A 14,655-nucleotide genomic window follows, 5' to 3' on the forward strand; every position below is an offset into this window, starting at 1 on the left:
AGAGAGTCAGACAGTCAGATATCAGAGAGTCAGGCAGTCAGATATCAGAGAGTCAGACAGTCAGATATCAGAGAGTCAGGCAGTCAGATATCAGAGAGTCAGACAGTCAGATATCAGAGAGTCAATCAGTCAGATATCAGAGAGTCAGTCAGTCAGATATCAGAGAGTCAGTCAGTCAGATAGCAGAGTCAGTCAGTCAGATAGCAGAGAGTCAGAAAATCAGATAGCAGCGAGTCAGTCAGTCAGATATCAGAGAGTCAGACAGTCAGATATCAGAGAGTCAGTCAGTCAGATATCAGAGAGTCAGTCAGTCAGATATCAGAGAGTCAGACAGTCAGATATCAGAGAGTCAGTCAGACAGATATCAGAGAGTCAGTCAGTCAGATATCAGAGAGTCAGTCAGTCAGATATCAGAGAGTCAGACAGTCAGATAGCAGAGAGTCAGTCAGTCAGATATCAGAGAGTCAGAAAATCAGATATCAGAGAGTCAGACAGTCAGATATCAGAGTCAGTCAGTCAGATATCAGAGAGTCAGACAGTCAGATATCAGAGTCAGTCAGTCAGTTATCAGAGAGTCAGAAAATCAGATATCAGAGAGTCAGTCAGTCAGATATCAGAGAGTCAGACAGTCAGATATCAGAGTCAGTCAGTCAGATATCAGAGAGTCAGACAGTCAGATATCAGAGTCAGTCAGTCAGATATCAGAGAGTCAGTCAGTCAGATATCAGAGAGTCAGAAAATCAGATATCAGAGAGTCAGTCAGTCAGATATCAGAGAGTCAGTCAGTCAGATATCAGAGAGTCAGAAAATCAGATAGCAGCGAGTCAGTCAGTCAGATATCAGAGAGTTTGGCAGTCAGATAGCAGAAAGTTTGGCAGTCAGATAGCAGAGAGTCAGACAATCAGATAGCAGAGAGTCAGACAATCAGATAGCAGAGAGTCAGACAATCAGATAGCAGAGAGTCAGTCAGTCAGATATCAGAGAGTCAATCAATCAGATATCAGAGAGTCAGACAATCAGATAGCAGAGAGTCAGTCAGTCAGATATCAGAGAGTCAATCAGTCAGATATCAGAGAGTCAGTCAGTCAGATATCAGAGAGTCAGACAATCAGATAGCAGAGAGTCAGACAATCAGATAGCAGAGAGTCAGTCAGTCAGATATCAGAGAGTCAATCAATCAGATATCAGAGAGTCAGACAATCAGATAGCAGAGAGTCAGTCAGTCAGATATCAGAGAGTCAATCAATCAGATATCAGAGAGTCAGACAATCAGATAGCAGAGAGTCAATCAGTCAGATATCAGAGAGTCAGTCAGTCAGATAGCAGAGAGTCTGCCAGTATGTCTGTCTGTCTGTCTGTCTGTCTGTCTGTCTGTCTGTCTGTCTGTCTGTCTGTTTGTCTGTCTATTTGTCTGCCAGTCTGTCTGTCTGTCCGTCTGTCTGCCAGTCTGTCCATCTCTCCCCCTGGCCATTGGCACAGGCCAGAGCAAGACCAGACCACTACAGAACCTTCACAGACAGGGTCATCTGAGGGTCATCTGTAATCTTCAAAACAGCTGTGCCTTTGCAGACAGACAAGTCAATAATCAAGTCAATAGTCTATAGATAAAAAATGGGCGGTTGTAATAACTGAGAATGTGTGGGGTGATCATGACACCATGATGGTTATGATTCATGGAACACAGAGGACTAAATGCTGTGATAAATGTGTTTATGGCAGATCGTTTGATGAGAGCATCTGGTGAGATAAGGAGCCACATTGAGTAATGACCTGTGCAATGACCTTAGTAATGAACTGGGAAATGACCTGGGAAATTAACTGTGTAATGACCTGTGAAAACAGCTGGGTGACTTGAAGCGTTGAAAAATTAACAACAATAACAACTTTATCGCAGATTGTCGAAACTTTACAGTAAATATTCTGACCCGCAATTTTGTTGATGAGTTGGACGATGCAATGGAAGAAGCTATCTATTCTACATTAGCTTCCAATGTAAGCATGTATGTAGTGACACATGAAGAATGATCATATGATATCAGTGTTGCAGCGAGTAGCCAGTGTCCTGTACCTTGAGTTCCACTCCACCTTCTGCTGGTCTGCCAGGCGTAGGAAGCCAGGACTGGCACGGGGGGAGACCCAGGGACTGACCCGGTGGAAGAGCCACTGGAAGGAGAGGCAACTGGTGACCAAGATGACTAGGATCAGCTGGCTGAACAGGTCCATGGCTGCCTAACCCCACGGGAGGGAGGGAGGGAGAGAGAGAGAGAGAGAGAGAGAGAGAGAGAGAGAGAGAGAGAGAGAGAGAGAGAGAGAGAGAGAGAGAGAGAGAGAGAGAGAGAGAGAGAGAGAGAGAGAGAGAGAGAGAGAGAGAGAGAGAGAGAGAGAGAGAGAGAGAGAGAGAGAGAGAGAGAGAGAGAGAGAGAGAGAGAGACAGAGAGAGAGAGAGAGAGAGAGAGAGAGAGAGAGAGAGAGAGAGAGAGAGAGAGAGAGAGAGAGAGAGAGAGAGAGAGAGAGAGAGAGAGAGAGAGAGGGAGGCAATGGGTGGAAACTCAGGATACTTGACAACGCGGCCTCTGAGACAGCCAATGTCAACCTGTACAAGTCTGGAACAGTAATGGACAGGGCAACCCCAAACAGTTCCAGCTGGACTTTCACCTAATCAAAGAGATAGCTCAGCAGGATAAGGTCTCTCAGCAGGATAAGGTACCCCCACCCGAAGCATGTCAGACCAGACCTCCTCATTATACAAATCAAATCAAATCAGATTTGACGAGCAACCCCAAGCGGAAAGTCAACCTTCCAGCACAGAGTCCAACTACCTCATTGAAATGAAGGATAAATTCACCCGGCTGGAGGTAAGGCAGGTGGAGCTGGAACAGCAGGTGATTACACTTCAGTCAGCACAAAAAATTGTCCAGCTCAACCACACCCCATCAACCAGACCCGGAGAGCTGGAGGTGGAGAGAGACATGTCTGCACTCTGGACTGTGGTGAGACAACATCAACAGGAGAAAGAGCAGGAGCAGGAGAAGAACAGAGCACTAGAGGAGAGGATCAGAGTGCTGGAGGAGAAGGTGAGGGGGATGGCGTGTGACAGAGAACAACCCATTAGAGAGCTGGCCACCCCCGCAGAGAAGCCAGCAGAACAGCCCACCTCAGACCCTGACCATATCCTCGACATCACAGCAGGACAGACAAATGAGAAACCCCAAGCCCAGGGGATCCCACCCCCTCTGAGCACCCCCCCCTCTGTCAGCCACCCTGATAGCCCTGCTGACAACCCCCCACACCCACTGAGGACATACACAAGCCACAGATTGTACTCTTTATGGACTCAAACAGGAAATATTTACAAGAAAATAAACTTTTTCCCAAACATACAGTGTCTAAACTCTGGTGTCCAAACACCCAGTGCGCCCTAGACCTTCTGTCTGAGGACCGACTAGGGTCACCCAGCCACATAATAATACACACAGGCACAAACGACCTGAGAACACAGCAGGAAAGGGTGGCCACAGCACTCAAGGGAGTGAAAGAAAAAGCTTCTTCTACTTTCCCCAACACACAAGTGGTTATCTCAACCCTGTTACCACGAAAAGACTTCCACCCTGCTACCATACAGCGGGTAAACAAGTATTTCTCGTGATTGAGCCTCAAAACCAAATGTCTACCTGGCCCACCACTCCACCCTGGACTTGAACAGCCTTTATGACCAGGTCCACCTATACAAGGCAGCAGTGCCCACCTTTGCCCGGACACTAAAGGACATCGCCCTCAACCACAGCCCCAACACCTCACACAGGAGCAACAGATCAACAGACACCCCGCCCAGACCAGCGAGACACTCTCCCAGACCTGCGGGACCCCACCCCGAACCTACACATAGAGGACCCACGCCAAGAGGACCTACATCCAGACCACAGCACCAGCCACATCCACACCCCCGCCCCAACCAATCAACACCCCCCCAAATCAACCATGCCCACACCACATTTAGGCACCCTCAATTCAGACATATGCCCCTCCTGCCCACCCCATGCCCCCCACTCCCACAAAGAAGGCCTCAACATGAAAGTCACATTTACACCCAGGCTGTGAGCAGACAAACAGGCCCAACCCCCACTCTTACACTAGCCCAAGCCAATGGCATGTACCAGATGCTCAGCAGGCTCTGCTCACACCTACTGGTCTGAGGCCAAACCACACGACTAACAACATTGGACACTTTATGGAACACAAAGCCTTCACTATCTCATCCTGGAATATCCAAGGTCTGAGGTCATCTGCCTTTGGCCTAAAGAGCAGGAACCTGGACTTCACCAAATAAATCAGAAATACTAACATTGTCATCCTACAAGAAACATGGTATAGAGGAGATGGACCCACTGGTTGCCCTCTAGGTTACAGAGAGCTGGTAGGTGTGAAACAGGGAAGGGACTCAGGGGGTATGCTAATTTGGTATAGAGCAGACCTAACTCACTCTATTAAATTATTCAAAACAGGAACATTTTACACTTGGCTAGAAAATCAAAAGTAAATGATCTCAACAGAGAAAAATTTCCTCCTGTGTGCTACCTATATCCCCCCAATAGAATCCCCCGTACTTTAATGAAGACAGCTTCTCCATCCTGGAGGGGGAAAACATGTACTAGTCTGTGATAAAACACTTTAATAAGTGATGCAGATGAAGCGTTCATATGCATAGCGCAGGAGGGCGCAGGGTGAATTAACTGATTGGTTGCACGACCACCGGCAGACAGATTCAGACCAATTAGAGCAGGAGATGAAACACGGTTCAGGGGTCAGTCAGTCACTCAGTCATGTAGGCAGACAGACAGACAGACAGCACAGAGTCAGTCAGTCAGATAGCAGAGAGTTTGGCAGTCAGATATCAGAGAGTCAGTCAGTCAGATATCAGAGAGTCAGACAATCAGATAGCAGAGAGTCAGTCAGTCAGATAGCAGAGAGTCAGACAGTATGTCTGTCTGTATGTCTGTTTGTCTGTCTATTTGTCTGCCTGTCTGTCTGTCTGTCTGTCTGTCTGTCTGTCTGTCTGTCTGTCTGTCTGTCTGTCTGTCTGTCTGTCTGTCTAGCTGTTTAGCATTCAACACCATAGTGCCCTCAAAGCTCATCACTAAGCTAAGGATCCTGGGACTAAACACCTCCCTCTGCAACTGTATCCTGGACTTCCTGACGGGCCGCCCCCAGGTGGTAAGGGTAGGTAACAACACATCTGCAACGCTGATCCTCAACACGGGGGCCCCTCAGGGGTGCGTGCTCAGTCCCCTCCTGTACTCCCTGTTCACCCATGACAGCATGGCCAGGCACGACTCCAACACCATCATTAAGTTTGCTGACGACACAACAGTGGTAGGCCTGATCACCGACAACGATGAGAGGAGGTCAGAGACCTGGCCGTGTGGTGCCAGGATAACAACCTCTCCCTTAATGTGACAAAGACAAAGGAGATGATTGTGGACTACAGGAAAAAAAGAGGACTGAGCACGTCCCCATTCTCATCGACGGGGCTGTAGTGGAACAGTTGGGAGCTTCATGTTGCTTAGTGTCCACATAACCAATGAACTATCATGGTCCAAACACACCAAGACAATCGTGAAGAGGGCACGACAAAGCCTATTCCTCCTCAGGAGACTGAAAAGATTTGACATGGGTCCTCAGATCCTGAAAAAGTTATACAGCTGCACCATCGAGAGCATCCTTACTGGTTGCATCACCGCCTGGTATGGCAACTGCTCTGCCTCCGACCACAAGGCACTACAAAGGGTACTGCGTATGGCCCAGTACATCACTGGGGCCAAGCTTCCTGCCATGCAGGACCTCTATACCAGGCGGTGTCAGAGGAAGGCCCTCAAAATTGTCAAAGACTCCAGCCACCTTAGTCATAGACTGTTCTCTCTGCTACCGCACGGCAAGTGGTACCGGAGCGCCAAGTCTAGGTCCAAAATGCTTCTCAACAGCTTCTACCCCCAAGCCATAAGACTCCTGAACAGCTAATCATGGCTACCCGGACTATTTGCACTGCCCCCCCACCCCCACCCCATCTTTTTACGCTGCTGCTACTCTGTTAATTATTTATGCATAGTCACTTTAACTCTACCCACATGTACATATTACTTCAACTACCTCAACTAGCCGGTGCCCCCGCACATTGACTCTGCACCGGTACCCCCCTGTATATATAGCCTCCCTACTGTTATTTTATTTTACTTCTGCTCTTTTTTTCTCAACACTTTTTTGTTGTTGTTGTTTTATTTTACTTTTTTCTAAAAAAATGAATGCATTGTTGGTTAAGGGCTGTAAGTAAGCATTTCACGGTAATGTCTACACCTGTTGTATTCGGCGCATGTGGCAAATAAAATTTGCTTTGATTTGATTTGGAAATTCCATCTAGACACCGTTGCCCTAGAGCACACAAAAAAAGGATACATACCTCGGCCTAAACATCAGCGCCACAGGTAACTTCCACAAAGCTGTGAACGATCTGAGAGACAAGGCAAGAAGGGCCTTCTATTCCATAAAAAGGAACATAGAATTCGACATATCAATTAGGATCTCGCTATAAATACTTGAATCAGTTATAGAACCCATTGCCCTTTATGGTTGTGAGGTCTGGGGTCCGCTCACCAACCAAGAATTCACAAAATGGGACAAACACCAAATAGAGACTGATTGCAGAATTCTGCAAAAATATCCTCTGTGTACAACGTAAAACACAAAATAATGCATGCAGAGCAGAATTAGGCCGATACCCGCTAATTATCAAAATCCAGAAAAGAGCCATTAAATTCTACAACCACCTAAAAGGAAGCGATTCCCAAATCTTCCATAACAAAGCCATCACCTACAGAGAGATTAACCTGGAGAAGAGTCCCCTAAGTAAGCTGGTCCTGGGGCTCTGTTCACAAACAGATCCTACAGAGCCCCAGGACAGCAACACAATTAGACCCAACCAAATCATGAGAAAACAAAAAGATAATTACTTGACACATTGGAAAGAATTAACAAAAAAACTGAGCAAACTAGAATGCTATTTGGCCCTAAACAGAGAGTACACAGTGGCAGAATACCTGACCACTGTGACTGACCCAAACTTAAGGAAAGCTTTGACTATGTACAGACTCAGTGAGCATAGCCTTGCTATTGAGAAAAGCCGCCATAGGCAGACCTGGCTCTCAAGAGAAGACAGGCTATGTGCACACTGCCCACAAAATGAGGTGGAAACTGAGCTGCACTTCCTAACCTCCTGCCAAATGTATGACCATATTAGAGACACATATTTCCCTCAGATTCACAAAGAATTCGAAAACAAACCCAATTTTGATAAACTCCCTTATCTACTGGGTGAAATACCACAGTGACCTGTTGCCACAAGAAAAGCGCAACTAGTGAAGAACAAACACCATTGTAAATACAACCCATATTTATGTTTATTTATTTTCCCTTTTGTACTTTAACTATTTGCACATAATATGACATTTGAAATATCTTTATTCTTTTGGAACTTTTCTGAGTGTAATATTTATGGTTAATTTTTATTATTTATTTCACTTTTGTTTATTATCTACTTCACTTGCTTTGGCATTGTTACCATGTGTTTCCCATGCCAATAAAGCCCTTAAATTGAAAATTGAATTGAATTGAATTGAGAGGGAAGGGGAGAGAGGGAGAGGACAGAGATGGAGAAAGAGAGAGGGGGAGGACAGAGAGGGAGAAAGAGAGAGGGAGAAATAGAGAGGGAGAAAGAGAGAGGGAGAGGACAGAGAGGGAGAAAGAGAGAGGGGGAGGGGAGAGAGGGAGAGGACAGAGATGGAGAAAGGGAGAGGGAGAAAGAGAGAGGGAGAGGACAGAGAGGGAGAAAGAGAGAGGGGGGCAGAGAGGGAGAGAGAGAGGGAGAGAGAGAGGGGGAGGACAGAGAGGGAGAAAGAGAGAGGGGGAAAGAGAGAGGGAGAGGACAGAGAGGGAGAAAGAGAGAGGGGGAGGAAGAGAGAGGGAGAGGACAGAGAAGGAGAGGGAGAAAGAGAGAGGGGGAGGACAGAGAGGGAGAAAGAGAGAGGGGGAGGACAGAGAGGGAGAAAGAGAGAGGGGGAGGGGAGAGAGGGAGAGGACAGAGATGGAGAAAGAGAGAGGGAGAAAGAGAGAGGGAGAGGACAGAGAGGGAGAAAGAGAGAGGGGGAGGACAGAGAGGGAGAAAGAGAGAGGGGGAGGACAGAGATGGAGAAAGGGAGAGGGAGAGGACAGAGAGGGAGAAGACAGAGGGAGAAAGAGAGAGGGAGAAAGAGAGAGGGGAGGGGAGAGAGGGAGAGGACAGATATGGAGAAAGGGAGAGGACAGAGAGGGAGAGGACAGAGAGGGAGAAAGAGAGAGGGGGAGGGGAGAGGGAGAGGACAGAGATGGAGAAAGAGAGAGGGAGAAAGAGAGAGGGAGAGGACAGAGATGGAGAAAGAGAGAGGGGGAGGACAGAGAGGAAGAAAGAGAGAGGGAGAAAGAGAGAGGGAGAAGACAGAGGGAGAAAGAGAGAGGGAGAAAGAGAGAGGTAAGGACAGAGAGGGAGAAGACAGAGAGGGAGAAAGAGAGAGGGAGGACAGAGAGGGAGAAGAGAGAGACAGAGAGGGAGAAAGAGAGAGGGGGAGGACAGAGAGGGAGAAGACAGAGGGAGAAAGAGAGAGGGAGAAAGAGAGAGGGAGAGGACAGAGAGGGAGAAAGAGAGAGGGGGAGGGGAGAGAGGGAGAAAGAGAGAGGGAGAAAGAGAGAGGGAGAAGACAGAGAGGGAGAACGAGAGAGGATGAGAGTTGAACGATCAGTCAGATAGATTCAACTAAATACATTTAGGCTACATTGAGATAATAACATGTAGGTAAAAAAAATAAAACTACTGTGGATACTACAAGGTAGACAGGCTGTAGACTGGGGTTAGGTCAGGAACTGCTAGGTAGACAGGCAGTATACTGGGGTTAGGTCAGGAACTGCTAGGTAGACAGGCAGTATACTGGGGTTAGGTCAGGAACTGCTAGGTAGACAGGCAGTATACTGGGGTTAGGTCAGGAACTGCTAGGTAGACAGGCAGTATACTGGGGTTAGGTCAGGAACTGCTAGGTAGACAGGCAGTATACTGGGGTTAGGTCAGGAAGATAGGACATATTTGTGGGCCAACCTCGAGCTTATCACTTGTATTGCACCACAGACATTTCCCTTACTGCAAATCCATGGTGTGACTGTGGTGTGACTGTCCCAGTGTGACTGTGGTGTGACTGTCCCAGTGTGACAGCTGTGAATGTGTGTCAGTCAGTGGAAACTCAACCAAGTCTGTGAATGTTTAGCAGAACACCCACATTTCTCTTGGCTGAACTAGGGGAGTGGAGAAGCCGGGTGCTTTCGGCTGATGAACAGCGGGTCACAATCCACCTTGTATTATTTCATTTGTTAATCGCTTTGAAAGGCATCACCTGTAAGAAATATGCTCTATTAATAACGTTTGATCGATTGAAAGAGGCACACTGACACAAACAGAGGACGTGCTGTGGATAATAAACAGTTTGTGGCTATTCTGACGTTATTGCCAGGGGACAGGGTGCAGGAAAAGCGTAAACAAAATAGTTCACCTATAAACACAGCGCCCAGGCATTACACCAGAGACACTGTAGTAGATCATTATATGTAGTAAATGTGTTCGGCTGTAGGCTAAATGTTAAAAGGCCTGTGTAGATATGGTGGGCATGTCGTAAGGTGGACTTTAAGGTTGTCTGCTATCATTTGTTATTTTGGTGGTTCTTTGTAAAAACGCCACTCCCCATGCTCCGGGTGACGGTGGCTTCTTTTGTCGTGATGATGATGATGATGATGATGATGGTCTTAAAGTGACAGTGCACGAGTCCTGGGTATGTATTATTGTCTGAGTGGAGTGCACGACACCATCTGGGTATCTAATGTTGCGATACTGGCTTGAAAGAAAGAAGATTGGTAGTTGGTTTTGAACCTGTAACTGAAATAAGTTTATTGTAATAAAATGGTATATTTTTTAGAGTTTTGCCTGGTCCATTGTATTGCTCTTGATCCAATAGGTGGCCTGTCACCACCTGTCTTATACTGGTTGAGATGGTCCTGTCACCACCTCTCTTATACTGGTTGAGATGGTCCTGTCACCACCTGTCTTATACTGGTTGAGATGGTCCTGTCACCACCTGTCTTATACTGGTTGAGATGGTCCTGTCACCACCTGTCTTATACTGGTAGAGATGGTCCTGTCACCACCTCTCTTATACTGGTTGAGATGGTCCTGTCACCACCTGTCTTATACTGGTTGAGATGGTCCTGTCAGCACCTGTCTTATACTGGTTGAGATGGTCCTGTCATCCCCTGTCTTATACTGGTTGAGATGGTCCTGTCACCCCCTGTCTTATACTGGTTGAGATGGTCATGTCATCCCCTGTCTTATACTGGTTGAGATGGTCCTGTCACCACCTGTCTTATACTGGTTGAGATGGTCCTGTCACCACCTCTCTTATACTGGTTGAGATGGTCCTGTTACCACCTGTCTTATACTGGTAGAGATGGTCCTGTCACCACCTCTCTTATACTGGTTGAGATGGCCCTGTCACCACCTCTCTTATACTGGTTGAGATGGTCCTGTCACCACCTCTCTTATACTGGTTGAGATGGTCCTGTCACCACCTGTCTAATACTGGTTGAGATGGTCCTGTCACCACCTCTCTTATACTTGTTGAGATGGTCCTGTCATCCCCTGTCTTATACTGGTTGAGATGGTCCTGTCAGCACCTGTCTTATACTGGTTGAGATGGTCCTGTCACCCCCTGTCTTATACTGGTTGAGATGGTCCTGTCAGCACCTGTCTTATACTGGTTGAGATGGTCCTGTCACCCCCTGTCTTATACTGGTTGAGATGGTCCTGTCATCCCCTGTCTTATACTGGTTGAGATGGTCCTGTCACCCCCTGTCTTATACTGGTTGAGATGGTCCTGTCACCACCTGTCTTATACTGGTTGAGATGGTCCTGTCACCACCTGTCTTATACTGGTTGAGATGGTCCTGTCACCACCTCTCTTATACGGGTTGAGATGGGCCTGTCACCCCGTCTTATACTGGTTGAGATGGTCCTGTCACGACCTCTCTTATACTGGTTGAGATGGTCCTGTCACCACCTGTCTTATACTGGTTGAGATGGTCCTGTCACCACCTGTCTTATACTGGTTGAGATGGTCCTGTCACCCCCTGTCTTATACTGGTTGAGATGGTCCTGTCAGCACCTGTCTTATACTGGTTGAGATGGTCCTGTCATCCCCTGTCTTATACTGGTTGAGATGGTCCTGTCACCCCCTGTCTTATACTGGTTGAGATGGTCCTGTCATCCCCTGTCTTATACTGGTTGAGATGGTCCTGTCACCACCTGTCTTATACTGGTTGAGATGGTCCTGTCACCACCTGTCTTATACTGGTTGAGATGGTCCTGTCATCCCCTGTCTTATACTGGTTGAGATGGTCCTGTCACCACCTGTCTTATACTGGTTGAGATGGTCCTGTCACCACCTGTCTTATACTGGTAGAGATGGTCCTGTCACCACCTCTCTTATACTGGTTGATATGGTCCTGTCACCACCTGTCTTATACTGGTTGAGATGGTCCTGTCACCACCTCTCTTATACTGGTTGAGATGGTCCTGTCACCACCTGTCTTATACTGGTTGAGATGGTCCTGTCACCACCTGTCTTATACTGGTTGAGATGGTCCTGTCACCCCCTGTCTTATACTGGTTGAGATGGTCCTGTCATCCCCTGTCTTATACTGGTTGAGATGGTCCTGTCACCACCTGTCTTATACTGGTTGAGATGGTCCTGTCATCCCCTGTCTTATACTGGTTGAGATGGTCCTGTCACCACCTGTCTTATACTGGTTGAGATGGTCCTGTCACCCCCTGTCTTATACTGGTTGAGATGGTCCTGTCAGCACCTGTCTTATACTGGTTGAGATGGTCCTGTCATCCCCTGTCTTATACTGGTTGAGATGGTCCTGTCACCCCCTGTCTTATACTGGTTGAGATGGTCCTGTCATCCCCTGTCTTATACTGGTTGAGATGGTCCTGTCACCACCTCTCTTATACTGGTTGAGATGGTCCTGTCACCACCTGTCTTATACTGGTTGAGATGGTCCTGTCACCACCTGTCTTATACTGGTTGAGATGGTCCTGTCACCCCCTGTCTTATACTGGTTGAGATGGTCCTGTCATCCCCTGTCTTATACTGGTTGAGATGGTCCTGTCACCACCTGTCTTATACTGGTTGAGATGGTCCTGTCACCACCTGTCTTATACTGGTTGAGATGGTCCTGTCACCACCTGTCTTATACTGGTTGAGATGGTCCTGTCACCACCTCTCTTATACTTGTTGAGATGGTCCTGTCACCACCTGTCTTATACTGGTTGAGATGGTCCTGTCACCCCCTGTCTTATACTGGTTGAGATGGTCCTGTCATCCCCTGTCTTATACTGGTTGAGATGGTCCTGTCACCCCCTGTCTTATACTGGTTGAGATGGTCCTGTCACCCCGTCTTATACTGGTTGAGATGGTCCTGTCACCACCTCTCTTATACTGGTTGAGATGGTCCTGTCACCACCTCTCTTATACTGGTTGAGATGGTCCTGTCACCACCTGTCCTATACTGGTTGAGTTGTTCCCCCTCATCAAACAGGAACTGGCGTAGTCTGTTAGTTGAGCCATTTTAGGTTACCCTAGTTGGCAGGTTTAACTGGGGCGAACGTTTACTAAATCTGACCATATAGGCCTATGCATCAAACATAAATCTGGTTTCCATTGAGCTTGAGACGATGTCAGGAGTCTAGAAGGCAAACTGTAGCACACAACAGTGATGTCTGGAGTTCTACAGTAAGTATCCATAGAGATGGGCTCCTTCTTCTGCAGAATCTTCCTTTCTGAACTGTGCAGCGTAGAAGGCGCTGATCCATACAGATAAACCTTTGGCTCAAACATCGACAAGCGCCAGCTCAGACCAGCAGAAGCCACTTACACACAGTGCAGTCTCTAGGCAGAGGAGAACCGAACGACTGGAGATTATCGTGGTTGCTGCTGCGATTGGACACCCTAGAACGTCACTTCCTGATGCTGCTGCGATTGGACACCCTAGAACGTCACTTCCTGATGCTGCTGCGATTGGACACCCTAGAACGTCACTTCCTGATGCTGCTGCGATTGGACACCCTAGAACGTCACTTCCTGATGCTGCTGCGATTGGACACTCTAGAACATCACTTCCTGATGCTGCTGCGATTGGACACCCTAGAATGTCACTTCCTGATGCTGCTGCGATTGGACACCCTAGAACGTCACTTCCTGATGCTGCTGCGATTGGACACCCTAGAACGTCACTTCCTGATTCTGCTGTGATTGGACACCCTAGAACGTCACTTCCTGATGCTGCTGCGATTGGACACCCTAGAACGTCACTTCCTGATGCTGCTGCGATTGGACACCCTAGAACGTCACTTCCTGATGCTGCTGCGATTGGACACCCTAGAACGTCACTTCCTGATGCTGCTGCGATTGGACACCCTAGAACGTCACTTCCTGATGCTGCTGCGATTGGACACCCTAGAACCTCACTTCCTGATGCTGCTGCGATTGGACACCCTAGAACGTCACTTCCTGATGCTGCTGCGATTGGACACCCTAGAACGTCACTTCCTGATGCTGCTGCGATTGGACACCCTAGAACATCACTTCCTGATGCTGCTGCGATTGGACACCCTAGAACGTCACTTCCTGATGCTGCTGCGATTGGACACTCTAGAACGTCACTTCCTGATGCTGCTGCGATTGGACACTCTAGAACGTCACCTCCTAATGCTGCTGCGATTGGACACCCTAGAACGTCACTTCCTGATGCTGCTGCGATTGGACACCCTAGAACGTCACTTCCTGATGCTGCTGCGATTGGACACCCTAGAACATCACTTCCTGATGCTGCTGCGATTGGACACTCTAGAACGTCACTTCCTGATGCTGCTGCGATTGGACACTCTAGAACGTCACTTCCTAATGCTGCTGCGATTGGACACCCTAGAACGTCACTTCCTGATGCTGCTGCGATTGGACACCGTAGAACGTCACTTCCTGATGCTGCTGCGATTGGACACCCTAGAACGTCACTTCCTGATGCTGCTGCGATTGGACACCCTAGAACGTCACTTCCTGATGCTGCTGCGATTGGACACCCTAGAACGTCACTTCCTCATTTCCTACTGTACTATGTTGCTACATGAATTCCGGCAGTACCCATTCATGCAGTAAAATGCAGCTACTAAAATTAGTCTTACATTTTGTACTCTGCAGCATAGCATGTAGGTTCTGCTCTCCAAAGATGTGTCTGTCACTTCAGGTAACCACATTTACAGTAATGTATTATTATTGCCTATACAAGTCAATAGGCTACTCGGCTATTACACTGTGAATCCCCCCCCCCCTGTGCAAGGGACTATTATTGTGTACAACAGGTCCAGCCCCCAGCCACAGCTGTAAGCCTTTTCCAAGCAGCAGAGGTGGGAGGGCTGTGACCCAGGAGACAGCCTGTCTCAGCCTCACGAGTGGTGTGTGGCGGTAAACCAGCCAG

At 47.9% G+C, this 14,655-nt stretch overlaps 1 protein-coding gene across 1 annotated transcript in view; it reads right to left on the bottom strand.

Annotated features, from left to right (window-relative positions):
- The window catches only part of LOC121569946 (TLC domain-containing protein 4-B-like), a 40,923-nt gene that overhangs the window by 13,799 nt on the left and 12,469 nt on the right, over positions 1–14,655 (bottom strand). Inside the window, exon 2 of the mRNA XM_041881301.2 lies at positions 2,069–2,229. Coding sequence (XP_041737235.1) covers positions 2,069–2,223 — 155 coding nt within the window. The 5' untranslated portion in view covers positions 2,224–2,229. The remainder of the gene's footprint in view (positions 1–2,068; positions 2,230–14,655) is intronic.

The sequence above is a fragment of the Coregonus clupeaformis genome, chromosome 7 (assembly GCF_020615455.1).
Source record: "Coregonus clupeaformis isolate EN_2021a chromosome 7, ASM2061545v1, whole genome shotgun sequence".
Classification (NCBI taxonomy): Eukaryota; Metazoa; Chordata; class Actinopteri; order Salmoniformes; family Salmonidae; genus Coregonus; species Coregonus clupeaformis.